This window comes from Danio rerio, chromosome 2, assembly GCF_052040795.2.
Source record: "Danio rerio strain M-AB ecotype USA chromosome 2, GRCz13ab, whole genome shotgun sequence".
NCBI lineage: Eukaryota > Metazoa > Chordata > Actinopteri > Cypriniformes > Danionidae > Danio > Danio rerio.
Genome location: NC_141022.1, coordinates 37,148,678 through 37,165,800, shown reverse-complemented (window position 1 = coordinate 37,165,800; position 17,123 = coordinate 37,148,678). Strand labels below are relative to the sequence as shown.

At 34.6% G+C, this 17,123-nt stretch overlaps 1 protein-coding gene and 1 long non-coding RNA gene across 5 annotated transcripts in view; one reads left to right on the top strand and one right to left on the bottom strand.

The window, feature by feature from the left end:
• The window catches only part of kiss1ra (KISS1 receptor a), a 28,389-nt gene extending 18,090 nt beyond the window's left edge, over positions 1 to 10,299 (bottom strand). The window contains exons 1-2 of one of the 2 annotated variants that reach the window (XR_015477808.1): positions 9,821 to 10,299; positions 7,739 to 7,863 (exon numbers count right to left, since the gene is read on the bottom strand). Coding sequence is in view for 1 of the 2 variants with exons in the window: in NM_001105679.2 (NP_001099149.2) it covers positions 7,739 to 7,863; positions 9,821 to 10,046 (351 nt within the window). In the remaining variant the exon portion in view is untranslated. 2 annotated transcript variants of the gene reach the window in all.
• Positions 1 to 17,123, top strand: part of LOC147837146 (uncharacterized) — a 158,348-nt gene that overhangs the window by 121,383 nt on the left and 19,842 nt on the right. The window lies entirely within an intron of this gene.

Below are 17,123 nucleotides of genomic sequence, written 5' to 3'. Positions count from 1 at the left end.
ATGAAAAATATTCCTTCAATCACGTGCCGTTGCTTTTATGTAGTTTTATGTGCTTTAAACTTACATACTGCACCTTTAATCTTTTTAAATGTTAACCAAACATACATAAACATGTTAGTGCATTGGATAACATGCTAATGTTGAAAAATGAATTTGTTTAGCATTACATAATGTTTCTTAATAGTAACTTTAAAACTACAGTGAAATTAAAATAAGTTTTTTAGATGTTAGTATCAGTAGTGATAGAATATATAAAACCGATATAAACATGTAAAGCTTGTAGTTTGTCACTTCCGCCTAAATGTATCAACATTATTTTCACGTCATCTCATACTTCAGTTTTCATAAAAATCTTGACCAATCAATTGCTCTCTAGTATCTGACATACCCCATGCCCTCCACATTTGCTTTTCATTTGATGTGCTTGAGCTCAACCTCTCTCACTGGCCGAGCAGTGATTAAAACAATACGCTATTCGCTATTTTTTAAAGGGGAGGAGCTACTCTATGTTCCACCCTCTCTGTTTTTCAGTTGAGATTACGTCAAACATTGAATAAAAAAATGCAGATTTCAATGCACTACACAGAACCTTTAACTTGTGTAAACTAGAAAAATTAAGTTTTGAGAATTAGAAAATTTAAGTTGCCGCAACTTGAAATATTAAGTTATGAGAGAAATAGTTCCAACTGAAAGCAACTAAAAAATTATGTTATAAAAAACTAGAACAATTAAGCTATGAAAAGAAACTTGCGTTAACTAAAATGTTTAAGTTAAATAAAATACAAGTTGCAGTAAAAATTATGTATTCAGTTGAAATGGCATCCACTGCGTAAAAACATATGCTGGATATGTTGGTGGTTCAATCCGCTGTGGCGACCCCAGATTAATAAAGGAACTAAGCCGAAAAGAAAATGAATGAATGAAAAAAGTAAGTTTGAAAATATGCTTCAGTAAATAGAAATATTAAGCCAACTAGAAAAAAATAAGTCATAAGAATCTGAAAAAATGAAGTTGCTATAACTAGAAAAATTAAGTTGATGCAACTCCTAAAAAAATCAGCCAACTGGACAAATTAAATTGCAGTAAAAAGAAAAGTTTATTAATACCTATCATTAAATAGTTTATTATTTGTTCATGTTAACTAATGAATTAACTAAAACTAAACTTACAAATTATATAAAAGTTGTTCATTGTTAGATCAGGTCATCTTATTTACTTAGAATACATTAGTTCAAGTAAACATTTAGCTGTTAATGTAGAGAGATACATTAGAATGTTAACATAAGCAAATGAAGAGTTCAGATGCAAAAAAGTCCCATCTGAAATTTTCTTCTAAAATGAGCATTTTTGTTTTCAGGCACCTCTGTCTGGGTTCAGTAAATTCACTTTTATGCAAAAGAATAGGTTGTCCCTATTAGAATTTTTTTTTCACTTTTTTTCTCACAATGCAAAGCAAATGTACTTCAAAGTATTGAAGTTGAAATGAATAACCACTCATACAGTATGTTTGAAGGCTGCATATCCCTTTGGTTTACTCTCTTTTTTTCTAATCTTATGTTTTAATGCTCACTTTTGTTCAACATATGTGTCCTACTTTCCCCAACTGATGACGCAGTCTCTCATGAGGCAGTGAATGAAGATTGACTCACATCTTCTATTATCTACACGAAATGAGGGGTGATTCATAATGTTGAAATGACACACAAAAACAAGTTAATCCTGCTTCTGCACTGAAATGTAAAAATATATTTTTAAGCAAAATCGTAATTTTCCTTAGAGCATGTGTATTCAGTGAGGTTTTTTTTCTTCTCTTGATGTATATTCTATGGGTGTTATAAAGGGAACTGTTTGCATTCACAGAGGATTGTAGTCTTTTATGTTTTGCTGCAGAGAAACCTTTCACTGTTGTTGGGAATGCTTTGGAGCTGTAGCCTGTCATGCTAAGCTACCGTTTTAAAAAGATACTGTGCCCAAAAAGCCAAAATGGAAAATAAATGGATTTTTTTTTCTTTTTGAACACAAAAGAACAGTAAAATATTACAGTTAAATATTATTTAACAACAAAGGTTTAATATCAAAGGCATTCGTCTTTCTCTAGAGACAATGGAGTTTGAACCCAGGTCAGTCTGTGGTGGAATTGCAGTGGCTGCTGTGGCTAAACAGTCCAATGCGCAAGTCTGCTTTTATTCATATTTTTAAGAGTATACTAATAAAGTTTTATAGATGAGCTGCATACACTGTAAAAAATGCTGGGTTCCAAACAATCCCTTTATGTCTTCCCAATGCAAATTGATTGAAAGTTAACTTAAAAAGCACCTGTTTAATTTTCAAGATTTAAGATAAGTCTTTTGTGTCTCTAGAAAGTCTGTGTAAAGTGTAAGATCAAAATACCCATCAGATTATGTAATGTACCTTTATGTTTATTGGAAATTTGAGCTGTTGGGACATTGTAGCTGTTTTTGTTGCCTGTGTATTTAATGCAAATAAGCTGGTTCTCCCCACCCACCATTCCCACGTGCGTGTCAGAGCCATAGAGACCAGGTGCACTCACTGCAGAGCCACATGGGCAAGGCTGAGCTCTAGCAAGGGGTAGCTTAAAGGATCACAAAACACCAAAACACATTTTTTTGATGTTGCCAGTCATATATGTGCCCCATGCTGCTATAAAGACTATTTGGGTACATTTATTACGCAAAAAAGTGAAAATTGGTTGTTTTTGCGTTATTTTGAGCCAAACTCATTCTTCTGGTTTGAAACTAATTTTTGAAGCTGGGTCACGGCAATTTGATACTTGTGTGTATTCCAGTGTGGAGACTGGATGTCTGTACCTGCGAGTGCATCGTGACGTTTCTGAGTGTACAGCATTAATTCATGAGAAAGACTTGTTTCAAACCAATCAGCATGCTCTATATGCGGTGCAACTTCATTAATATGCATGATTGCTTCAAAGATCTGTAACAGTGTTCAGACGGCAGAGAGACGCCACGTTGTGCTGCCAAAACGAATGGAAGAACAAGAATTTGGAGACACAGGTCGTCAGTGTTGCTTTCTTAATGTGCTGCAACAAAGGTTTCATTTTCATTTTCCTGCTACATGAGCACAGCTGGACTCATGTGTGGACTACAGTGCAGGTGACACGTGACAGAAAGACGTTTGTATGGACCATCTTTACTCGAGAGCTTTTCACATCTTGAAATAGTGAAATCCACATTTGCCGCTTGTCTCCTTTTAAAAAAGACACGGTTCCAGTTTGTGTTGATTGTCATGTCTCTAGATTTGCTAAGTGTATGTGATCAGTGCCCTTTGTTTGTTCATTTAGATGGCAAAGTTAGTTTGATTCGTCAGCAGTACTCTTTCGGTTTTTAAAAACAGACCTTAGTCAAAATTATTTTGTTACTAAGTTTACAGTATGTTAATATCACTACAATATTTTGGTACAATATTATAGACTGAATGATCGGCTGTAAATGCGGCTCTCCGAATGTAAACATGTAAACACCTTAAACTATTACGGTCGTGTAGGATTTTTGCCACATTTTGTGACAGGATAGTCTATACACGCACAGCTTTCTGACGCTACCTACCGAGTGCATCTAAGTTACTGAGAAATGCTGAGTTTTTTTTTCTCCCATTCGCCATCAAAACATTCCATTAAAACTGCACTCTCCAGCTGTTCATCCTTGCATCTAATATCTTGTTAGTATAGGGGACATGCAGGAAATGTTCCTGAATGAAAGTGAAAGTGCCAAACTGTAGTTAAAGTCGACAAATTAATAATTGGTCAAATAATTTGATTGCTGATGTCCATGTAAACACAGTCACTGTCTGCCCTGTGTCTGTTTGTTTTGCCTTTGTGAAAATCAACAAATGGAAACTCCTGTCTTTATGCAAAATCTTCCCTCTTTCCCTCCCTGATACTCCCACTTAAACAGAGCTAGACTCACCCACTTTCCTTATTTTTCCAAACTAGAGGTATGAAAAAACCCCCTGCTGAGACTGCTGCACCACGTTATAATTATCAGCTCAAGAAGTTTGTTATTCCAGATATAGACGCGCGGCGAGCGCAAGTAATCTCTCACTGTGTATTTTAAACATGGCGGGTCCTTTGTTTACATTCTGGCTTGTTGCCTAAGCGAATGATGTATCTCTATAAACCAATAGCGTTCAGCTGCGCGTCTAGCTCCGCCTTTTGGTACAATTTCTTGTGTTTGGGACCCCTTCGAAAGGGTGCCGAAAAAGTGTTACGGTACAGTTTGATTCAGTACGCCTTTTGACAGTGGAAACGGCCATAAAAGCGTACCAAACCGAACCGTACCGTACCACTCAGTGGAAACGGGCCATAGGTGTTTGCATTAAACAGCTTATAGAAGTATGAGCTGGAGCTCAAGCTCTCCCTCATTTGAGGTGAGCTCCACCCAAGTGGCTCTGCAGCGAGCACACTCTCATAGAGATTGTAAACCTGATTTAAGTCCACAAACCGGGATTGAAGCGTCTTATTTTATAATTGTACTAATTGGGATTTTACTCTCTTTATTATAAACTCGCATAGTTATAAAAACATTTTAAACTTTTTAACTCATTCCTGAGGTGCTGAACAGATCATTTATTTCCAGTTGCTTTGCGCATATCCTGTCTTGTGGATTTGCTTATACAGTATGCGTAACTCTGGAGACATGTTAAAAGCAGCTATCAATCAATTTGGTGGGCAGGGAAACTGCACTCCTAGGTCATGTTACGGTGGGCCCTAAAATGGGAGAGATTTCAATACTATTTTTAACATCTGAAAATGTTTAAAAACAAACTAATTGTGTTGTTTCAGCTAATCTTTTAAATAGGTAGTTTGAACAAACAGCAAGCTTCATTTTTTGAGTGAGTAGAACAACATTATTATGAATGTTTTTTTCCACCCAAACTATATACCTCAAGACTTACCATGTTACTATGCCTTGTACATTTGCTTTTCACTACTTTTGTGGTCTAAAAAACTATATTGGATATTATTGGATTAACATCACAATGATTATATGGAGTACATTTTTATATATGAGTGAAGTATCCTTTTAAAGTAGCTTAACCATAATATCTTGTTATTCTTTTGGAAATAATTAGAAATTGTTCAGTGTTTATGTGAAGGTTTTAGTGTAAAGAAAGAATGAAAGGGTGAAAGAATGCCACCAAACCAGGCTTGTTTGATATGTTCAGTCAATTATACAACTTGTACAACACTGAATGTGCAGTGATTGACAATATAAATATTATATTTAAAAAAGCAATTTAGTTTATTCAGATAAATATGAGTCAAGCAGTGTTTTATCTCATTGATTATTGCATGTATCCTGGCAGTTCGGAAATGAAATCTGGAGTGTGGCCCTGAATGCTCAATAAATAATGTGTCACTTTCTGATCTGAACCAATAGTGGTTCCAAAAGCAAATGCAAGATAAAAAAGTGTTTACAGAAGCAGGCATTACATTTTTTTATCACAACATTCGTTACATAAGACTCATAATGGAAGTGAGCTGCATAACATATTGTGCAAAGAAAAGTATGACCACTAGTTGATATTGTGTGAGTAGTAATGTTTTTAGTTCAGGTTTGTTATTGTTTTGTTTTAAAATTTTTGTTTTAAAATAAAATAAAAAAAATTTAAAAATTGTTTAATCAGAGACCCAGAAATTATTTCAACCAAATGGTCAGAAAATGTTTGTCTGGCATGTTTTGATTGTGGAATATAAGGAAATAATACTAAAGGAACTATTCAATTCATAAACAATTCAAGACATATCCGTTTTTATTTTTGTTTATTTTTATTTGTTTATTTAGGGATATGAGCAGGCAACACGGTGGCTCAGTGGTTAGCACTGTCACCTCACTGCAAGGTCACTGATTCGAGTCCCAGCTGGGTCAGTTGGCATTTATGTGGGAATGCTCCTGTTTCGCCCACAGTCCAAAGACATGTTGTATTAGTGAATTAAATAAAGTAAATTGGCCATAGTTTTCCCAGTGATGGATTGCAGCTGGAAGGGCATCCGCTGCATAAAACATATGCTGGTTAAGTTGGCGGTTCATTCCGCTGTGGCGACCCCTGATTAATAAAGGGACTAATCTGAAAAGAAAATGAATGCATGAATGAGCTAAATTGGCCAAAGTATATGTATGTGAAAAAGTGTGTATGGATGTTTCCCAGTACTGTAAGGTCATCCGCTGTGTAAAACATATTTTGGATAAGTTGGCGGTTCATTCCGCTGTGACAACCCCTGATGAATAAAAGGTTTAAGCTGAAGAAAAATGAATGAATGAAAGTATACTAGCAAATGTTTTAACAATGTAATGCCACAAAACCCAATTACTTCTGCACTGGAGAAGGTAAACATTTGGTCATTAATGTTTATTAATATGAGAAATTCTTTTTATCAGCATATAGTGATGTCACAATGTGCATATATATTTGCCAAGTGTTTTAGATTGGCTCATTGGCATTTGTACAGGGACATTTGCTTCTTGCTTCGGTTCATTTTCTCATTGCAACATTTCAAAACAGCAAAATGTGTTTATGCGAGTACATATGAGTAATATGCACATACATATGAGTAAACTGTCCTGTCATTGCTTCGAGTGAACCTGCATAATCCATCAAGATAGACTGACAAGCTTGCTCTGCAGGCTTATTGTGGCTTTATCTGGAGCTGTAATGACATGCGCATACTCTATAGCACAAACGCACACAAACACATATAAAACAGCCATAGAAGAAAATGAGAGGCCACTTGAAAATTCTGTTTCTCAGGATTTCTTGGATTTATTAAGTATGGGATTCAGTTAAATAGTTATATTTGTTTTATTGTTTAAAGAACTGATAATATTTCTTAATAAATGCTATAAAATTATTTTTTTAAATTAACTGTTGGAAGAAATATAACCAGTTGTGTAAAGAATAAAACTATAAATATATATATATATATATATATATATATATATATATATATATATATATATATATATATATATATATATATATATATATATATATATATATATATATATTAATAATAAAAAAAACGATTAATTCTAAATTCCAGAAAAAGGTGGTCTATTTTTTTCCACAGCTGTATTTGTGTATGTGTGAAAGTGGAAATCAAGGCTCCATTGGGACGGGATTCCTGCTATGCGCAGAGAAGACTCATTTTATACAGCTCGTTTCCCATTATGAATTGCTGTACCGCATGGTTCTTTATTTCATTGGGTTGGATTGCTTTTTTACTTTCAATCAGGCTAAGACCACCTATTTCAGGTGTCCTCAGATCCATTGTTTTGATGAAGATCTGAGCATGATTGGTGCGGTCACATGCTTATGATAGTAATGTAATTTAATGAAAAACAAACTAATTAAAAACAAATACACCAAGTTCTACAACAATTGCATCAAATGAGCCAGACATGAAAACGTGATCTGGGTTCCCTGTACCACAAATATAACTAAAACAAAAAAAAAAAAGTGTTAGATCCTAATCAATGATCAAATCCATTTATTGGTGCTGAGTGCCACTGTTGGATACATTATTGAAGTGCAGAATCCTATCATCATTGATCTTTGCACATTTATTCCTCCTATAATTTCTACTTGCATTCACTGGTTTTGTCCTCAAAAACATTCTTAGATGACACAGCAAAGACATACAGTATCTTATTTTGAAACGATGCTTCTTGTGCAGTTTTGTTCCCTGAGGTTCTATTATTACCTGTTGAAGAAAAGCAACAAATTTGCACATGAAGTCCCCAAATATCCAGCCGGGCAGAGGGTAGAGGGTGGCGGTGAACGGCACACAGCACAGCAGAAAAATGATGTCGGTGGCAGCCAAGTTAGCTGAGGAATTAAATATACATGTGAAAAACAATCCATTTCTTTTGAATGTGTGATGTGAGGTGTGCATATCACTGTTATCTTATGGGGGTGTGAGATAAAATGCAGGCAGATATGCAGTGTATAAAATAAAGGGAATAAAATATAAGCAGAAACCTGGAAAATCAGACTGAGCCACAGAATGTTAAAGGGATAGTTCACCCAAAAATAGCAGTTCTCCTATCATTTACTCACTAATCAGTTTTTATGTTCTGTTGAACACAAAAGAAGATATTTTGAAGCATGTTGAAGCATGTAACCATTGAGACTTAACATTTTTGTTACTATGCAGATTAATGATACATGTTTTCATTCATTCATTTTTCTTCAGCTCAGTTCCTTTATTCATCAGGGGTCACCACAGCGGAATGAACCACCAACATATGTGTTATACAGCGGATGCCCTTCCAGCTGCAACCCAGTACTAGGAAACATCCATACACACTCCTTCACACACATACATTACGGCCAATTTAGTTTATTCAATTCACCGACATGTCTTTGGACTTGTGGGGGAAACCGGAGCACCCAGAAGAAACCCACACCAACATGGGGAGAACATGCAAACTCCACACAGAAATGACAACTGACCCATCCAGGACTTGAACCAGTGACATTCTTTCTGTGAGGCGACAGTGCTAACCACCACAAAATATCTATTTTTTGGGTTTAACAAAACTAAAAGAAATGCTAGTGTTGCCGAATTTTCATTTTAGGTGAACTATCCCTTCAATTTGACTTCATTTTCTGTCATGCTCATCAAAAAAATCACTGTATGCAAAAAAACCCAACTAAAAGTACAAATACAATCAAATGTAATACAACTTAAATGCAAAAAAAATATTTCAGAGATTTTTTTTTTCTAGTAGTAAGTCATTTAAGTTCCAATTTTATGGCATTTCCTAACCGTGCAATCTTTCTTAAGAGGTCCTTGTGCAGTGTTCCTTAAGGGAATGCAATAATTCATACAATTACATGACAGCACAACATCCTGTGGCTAATCCATCATATTCAGTCATTAAGAGGTTGAAGCACAATTTATTTCTGTCACTGCAGTACTTTAGACTGAACTCAGTGTACTGTCTGAACATAAACTCACTAAAAGGAAAGATAAAGTGCTAATAATTAGTTTTATAGTACTAATAGTTTATTAATATTATCACTGATAATATGGTAACACTTTACAATGAGGTCAAATATTTTAATGTTAGCTGATGTTTTTACTAACATCACTAAAAAAATCTGTAAAGATTTGTTTAAGTTAAGTGGTTGTAAACAATTTTTTGAGCTGAATTTAAACAAACAAATCAAGTTGAACATTTGATTTGTTCAAATTCAACCCAAACTTATTGTTTTTGCAGACATAATTTTTTCAGTGATGAACAAACACTGAACAATACATGCATTACTGTATTTGTTCATGATTGTTAATGTTAGTTAATTAAAATACAGATATGTTAAATTAAAGTGCATTAACTAATGTTAACAAGCAGGGATTTGGCTTTTAATAAGGCATTAGTAAATGTTGAACTATGATAAATAAATGCTCTACAGTAGTGGTCATACTTAGTTCATGTTAGTTAGTGAAAACATTATTGTAAAGTGTGAGCATTAATATTAATGAAAGCATAGCACTTTTTAGACATAAAAAGAACCTCAAAGTGCTTCATAGAGCAGTTAGAATACTAATTAAACTGTTCATCTATATTTAATATGATTAAAACTGATTGATAATATGATTAAAAACAATATGCACAAAAATAAAAACATACAAAAGAAACTAAATTAAAATTCAAATGTTTCTTTTTATTAAATATTATTATTATTTTTTTCTTCTTTTTTCCACTATTTTAAAAATGTTCTTAATGTAATTTTCACAAATAAACATTGTGATTTAGTAAAAGGTTAGGCTCGGACTCACCTATGTAAAAGTTAGTAGCCGTCCTCATCTGTCTGTGTTTGGAGATGACATAAATCACCAGTGAGTTTCCGATCAGCCCCACTAGCATGATGAGAGAGAAAAAGAGCGGCACAAGCCATGCATCTGTCAGGAACGGGTGCTCCCCGTCCTCAGAATCCTCCATAGAAGAGTTTCTGAAAGAGCCATTCAGAAGCTCACTAGAATTCCAGTCTTCACCAGAAAACATGATTTCAGATAGCAAAAAAAGCTTACAAACAACACAAAAAAAGTGTCTTTTTTATTCCTGCGGTGTCAAAATCCTCATGCCCACTAATCCACAAAACTTGATCTTCATCTGAATCTGATGTTGTGTGTTCATAAGTCTCACACTTAAAGAATTGCACAGGTTGATGCGTCTTTCGAGAATGACGATCGCCGTAATTTGACTTCTCTTCAGCTCTTTAAAAAAGGAGCCCTGCGAACAGCATCCACTCAAAGGCAGAGTGGATTGGCTCCCATTGGCTTTATACAGAGTCTCGACACACGTGGGCTACGCAATGATTGTAGAATGAAGAACTGATGTCAGGTCGCCTAGCAACAATTTTAGGTCTCTCTCTCCCTCTCTCTTTCTCATTCCACTGCTCCGTGCGCAGAGAGAGGAAAATATAAATGTGTTATTTACCCTGCAATATACACATAGCCTAAAGATACAAAAACCTGTGCAATCAGAGTGATCAATTTGGTCTACTACAACACACAATTCTAACCTACAAGTTATTGGCCACAGCATGGACATATGCAATTACTGCTTCTTGGGACTGTTCACTATACACATCAAGGCAAATTGCTATATAGGGTCCTTTTGTTGGGCTCCTGTTACTTTATTCCTTTGAAAATGGTTTATATGTGTGCTCTTTGCTGCAAATCGAAGCATATTGAAACTATGAATGTGCAATTCAATCAGACCAACCTAAGGTGTTGAGAATAAGCCCCCCAATCATGGTTGAATCACACAGTTACTGCTCAGATAAGAGCACAGGGGTCCATCTGAGCACTGAACTGACTTGGAAATTAAAAGCTCCCTCTATTAAAAAAAATATATATATTAATAAATGAATCATCTCTACCGTTTAATGCATGGCTGACATTGGTTAATAATAATCAAACCTAATAATATAATATTTATATATATATATATATATATATATATATATATATATATATATATATATATATATATATATATATATAATAACATTGGTTAATAATAATCAAACAAAAATGCAGTGTATATAATTGAAATATGAACAAAAAACACTGAATAGATTAGGAGTAAAGTGTAAAATTTTACTTCAAAGCTTCATATAGAGCAGGGGTGCCCAAACTTTTTAGTATGAAGGGTCAAACACCAACCATCATTGAGAGCTGTGGGCCGAAGGTAAATTTACCATGGGTTAACATGGGTAATGTCCAATTTTTTTTCTAATATTTCAAATTAAACAGAAAACATTACTTTAAACTGTAATGTACAGTATGTAACATTTATTTTTTTAATGATAACTTTTTCCAATAAAACCCTAAATGATCCCAAACAATTAATTTGCTCACTGAAGTCTCTGCATTGTCGGGTGAAAGTATGTACATTTAAACAAAATCTGATGAATTTACACCATTTAATTGTAACATTTATTTTACTTAGCTTTTAACAATATAACAAACAAAAGGTTGCATTAAATGGTTGCATTAAATTTGAATTGACAATCTCAAAACTATCCCCATCATTCTCCCTCTCTTCTCAAATGGGATAGCAGGCAGAATAGAAGGTTGGGCCTAACTTGGGCCTGCTAGCTCTAGTTTGGGCATCTCTGATTTAGAGTAAAATGTCAGTTAACATGAACTAAAAATGTAAAATACCTCTACAACAATTACTCATTGTTTTTGATCGGATAAAGGGATGTTTATGCAAATCTAAATATTCTGTCATAATTTATACACCAATGACTTGTTCCAAACCTCTTGAACTTTCTTTGTTTTGTTGAATAGAAAATAAAAAAAAATTTCAATAAAGCTTAAATCCTCCCAGCAAACAATTTTGTTTAATAGACATCTAAACGTAGACAGCTTGGCTAAAACAAAGCTAAATTTGCACTGTAAGTAAAAATCTAATAGATGAGAATAGCCCAAAACTACAATATTCGTCAAATAGACAGATTAAACAGACTTTATACAGTATGTCTAGTCCTTCATTTCTGTTTATTTAATTTTGGCCTATTCTTAGACGTCTATTAGATTTTCACTGACATCCCAAATTTAGCCTTGTTTTAGCCATGACGACTATGTTTAGACATCTATTAGACATCTATTGGACATTATTAGCATAACAAAAATGCATACTGGGCTGTAAACATTGACTTTAACAGTATTTGTTTTTTTTTAACTATGAAAGTCAAAGGTTTTCAGCTTTCTTCAAAATGTCTTCTTTTTGTGTTCAGTAGAGTATAAACTCCTAAAGGTTTGAAACCACTTGAGTTTGAGTAAAGAGTGAGCACATTTTCATTTGTGGTTGAACTATATCTTTAATATTAGTTAATGTGGTGATGGTGAATGCTTAATCCTAATTGGTTGGGGTGAAAAGGTGTGCAGTTATCAGAGAAGGAGAAAGAAAGAAAGAAAGAAAGAAAGAAAGAAAGAAAGAAAGAAAGAAAGAAAGAAAGAAAGAAAGAAAGAAAGAAAGAAAGAAAGAAAGAAAGAAAGAAAGAAAGAAAGAAACTATTTTCATGTTTCACATTTTTTGTGAAACTAAAAGGTTCCCATAGATGTTAAAAGCTCTCCGCAGAACCACTGATGTGAGTAAAAAAAAATTGTAAGAGAACATAAGGATCAGGCAGGTCTTAACTATTTACCTTTGTATCACTCAGTAAATGGTAATCACAAAACCAGCTCAGGCATTTTCAGTGAACTGTGAGAGGTCAAGATGTCATTCTATACTCACTGCCTTCAAGATGTACCACAGGTCAACATCACTGGTCAACACAGTCTGACCAAGGCAAACTCTAAAGGAGGGCAAAGTCAGGATGAGAAGCCCCGTGTCATATCTTTAACATTTGAACACATTAGCCAGGATTCTATCCAAAAATGAAACATGTCTTTTTATTATTTATTTAAAACAAATAATCACTTCAAATTTGATGCATTTCATCAAGTTGTTTGAAGGGTTTAATGATAAATAATGGCTTAAATTTTTATGGTGTTGTCCAAGTAAATAAGCCAAGCATAATAGAGACAGCAGATTAGTCACATACTGTAAGTTCACTTCATTAAAAAAAGCTAACACAGAGAACATGAAAACTCTGATTTTTCCAGTTTATTGTTAGTTAATCCTTTAACTGTTCTGAACTTGAGCATTAGTTCATGTATTAAATCATGAAAAAAAAAGAATTAATTGTAAATAAATAGCGATTTATGTAAATGATATATTTATAAAGCCCTTTGGAATTTGTGAATGTGAATCTAATCTACTATGTGCCAGGGAGTATAACAGCTGTGGAAATCCAGCAACACTGTTTAGTGGTATTGTATAAACACTATATTTCATTTCTCCATCTAGCAGTTCAACTGGCACAGATGGTAGAAGGTAGTCACTTAGCTTAGACTTCAGATTAGATTGGTTTGCTTTCAGAATTGTCATTTCCTGATGCATGTGGCCACGGTTGATATGGCCAGATGATTGCAATATCTCTTACATGCAGCAGTTCAGTAGGCAGGAATGTATGCTGCCTGCAGGTGAACCTCAGAGTTGAGCATTTGATAATTTTTTCAATTTGTATTTTTTTATAAATAAAAATATTCATCGTAAAATTAATTTTTTTAGACCATTTTTAACAAAAACAGTAGCAAACACATTTGTTTCAAGAGTTCACACTTAGCTGATAAGTGATTATAAAGCTTATTTCGCATGCTGTCCTGGGAAAGAGCCCTGAGCTCATAAGATCCTCGAGCCCCGGAATCCCTCCCACTTGCAAGACTAAAGAAGAGTTTGAGCTCAGGTAGATCTCGAGAACTCCCCTGCTGTAGTAGCTAATGAACAGAGAGTGATTGCTCTTAAGAGATAACTACTTACTAGGAGCACGTCTATGGTGCCGATTTGGATCAATTCAATTATCAAGTCAATTAGCTAAGCTGCATGTTTTTGGATGGTGGGAAGAAACTGGAAAGAAACTGGGGAACCCCACGTGAGCACGGGGAGAACATGTAAACTCCGTACAGAAACGTTGGCTGGCTTGGTAAGTACTAGAACCAGTGACGTTCTTGCTGTGAGGCAACATTGCTAACCACTGGGTCACCGTGCCAACTAGGAAAGGAGGAGGAGTAGGGGTGGAAGGGGGGATTCTTCACAAGTGAAGATGGCTGTTATATGAAACTGAGGGTATTTTACTTGTGGCTTAGGAATCGTCTGATTGGTGAATCATGAGTTGGATAATGCAGTACCAGCCGTGATCAATCATAAGCATGTCATCCTCTCAAAATTAGTTTATAAATAAACCATACTTAGTAACTAACAAGCAATGGTAAAATTTACAAAAAATAAAAAGATTTTTTATTTTAAAAAGTGAGTAATCCTGCTACTTTTAAAGCAATAAATTGACATCATTTAAAAAAAGAGCTAATTTGTTGTCTTAAAATGATTAAGTAAATGTGCAAGTAAACTACAGTATGTGCATAACTATAAAAAATTGTTTAAGACAACTTAAATGTTCAAAGCTACAATCAATAGAAACTTTAATTAAAATCAACTTTTCGTTTTAAAGGCAACAGGATTACTCACTTTTTAAAGTTATTGGTTCAGCAGATCACTTATAGTGGAAAACAACATGGAAAAACTTTGTAAAACATTGTTCACCAGCATCGAGGAGGAGAGAAGTTAATGGGATCAACGATTTGTTTAAGGTGTTTACCATTTAGTTGAACCAGATGACTCAACAACGTAAAAAAATAACAATAATCTCTTACAAAAGTCATTAATCATCTTTAAATGCCACTTCCACTCCTATAATAAAATTATGCAATTGTGTCTGGAAAAGTACTGAAATAAGGTTAAACAGGCATAGAGATGACTTTGTAGAATCATCATAAGATAGCACTCATCTCTCATTTTGGTTTGATTTAAATATCAAAAAATAATAATTAATGTGTTTTTTTTTTTAAATTAATGCATTTTATGATTTATTACAATATGTTTACTTGTGTTTTTATGTGATGATCAGCCAATTTGAATGTTATTACTGGATTGAATAGGTGTTATCAGTGGTTATCAGCTGATAAATATGGGGCCAGTAAGGGCCTTCTGCACCTACTGGTTAGGCTCAGAAGGCTGTTGTCCATTCACATGGATAATCAGCTATAGATCACATACGTCTGTGGCTGGAGGTTAACAAGAGTTATTTATTATTTATTAAATTTCCAATTAACTATATTTTATTAACATCTACCCCTACTCCAACCCTAAACCCAACCGTCACAGTAATGTAAAAACAGATCTGGAACTGGAGTCTTCTCTATTAGTATAGCTGATTAATCATGTGGATGGATAATACCAGCCTTCTGTGCAGTAGGTGCAGAAGGCCCCTATTGGCCCATATCTATCACCTGATCATCACTGATAACGCCCATTTAATCAAGTGATAACATTCGAAGCAGGTAAAAAGATATGTACAGCTTATATGTAAAAAGATATAATCTGTCATTAAGTTGAAACTGCATGTAAAAGGTTTAATTGTGTATGTTTTAATCTTTTAATTGTGTATGCTCACAATTACAACAACAATAATCATACATTTTATTTGCATTGTGTATTTAAATTTTGCTTTCTCAAAATGCTTTAAAAGCAAGCTACACAACAGAAAATGAAGCATGAATAAACACACAGATACATGTCAATTAATACAATTATTTGATTTTACAATTACTCAATTTATTTGAATTATGATTATTTGAATTACGGCATAAAAAAAGCAAATTAAGACCAAGTAAAATTCATTAATTAATCAATTTTCCCTCAACTTAGTCCCTTATTCATCAGGAGTCGCCACAGCAGAATAAACCACCACTTATTATGGCATGTGTTTTACGCAGCGGATGCCCTTCCAGCCGCAACTCAGTATAGGAAAACATCCATACACTTTTGCATTCACACACACACACACACACACACACACACACACACACACACACACACACACACACACACACACACACACACACATACATTAAGGCCAATTGTGCTTACCCAATTCACTTTTAGGGCATGTCTTTTGACTGTGGGGCAAATTAGAGCACCCAGAGGAAACCCACCTGAACACTGGGAAAACATGCAAACTTCACACAGATATGCCAACTGGTCTAGCTGAGAGCGACCTTCTTGCAGTGAGGTGACCACTGAGCCACCATGCTACCCCCTGCAAAATTAGTAGTCAGGTAAAATCAATCCTAAGATAAAATGATTTAATGAACATTCAACTCTTTTGAAAATAGGTTCATTTTACAAACCCCTTAGGGTTAAACATCTGAGTTTTACAATTTTTAAATCCATTTAGCCCATCTCCGGGTCTGGCAGGAGCACTTTTAGCTAAGCTTAGCATAAATCATTGAATCAGATTAGACCATTAGCTTCTTGCTCGAAATTTTGCTGTTTTCGACATAATAAAGTAGCTGGTTTCAAGCTCAATAATGCTAAATTGGAACTATATTCTTGCCAGTGTAATAATCAAGAAATTTTACTCCATACCATGGCAGAAGCAGGAGCAATAATATCATGCATTGCTTAAAAATTTAACTATTTCCAAAAAATGCTGAGTGTTTCTTAAAGCAGCATTTTAAAAAAATTGCTACCCTGATGTCTACCGGGAGAGTAGACACCTGAACGATGCTTTCATTTCTACCGATTTCCTATGTGTTTTGTTAACGAGTCTTTTAACTCACCCAGATACACATTGAAACTAAATGAATCATTCATGCAACCAGTCGTACTCTGATCGCTCTTCCACTAAACATTTGAGCCTAAAGGTTTAACTGAACATTGAGGCTTCAAAACTTAGTATGCCTGTCTGCTAGTTTTGAAGGTCACAGAAACCATAAATTTGTATTCTGCCGCTGGCGTTCTCTGAATCTCTGGAGACTCCTGCAGCTCAGCATTCAGATGTGTTCAGATGTGTTCAGAAGTGTCAGGTCCACGGGCCATGTTCGCTGTGCTTCTGGGAGGCCATAATTCCACAGTCACGCTGGACATTATATCTGTTTCACCACAGGCATGTTGAGTATTATTTGT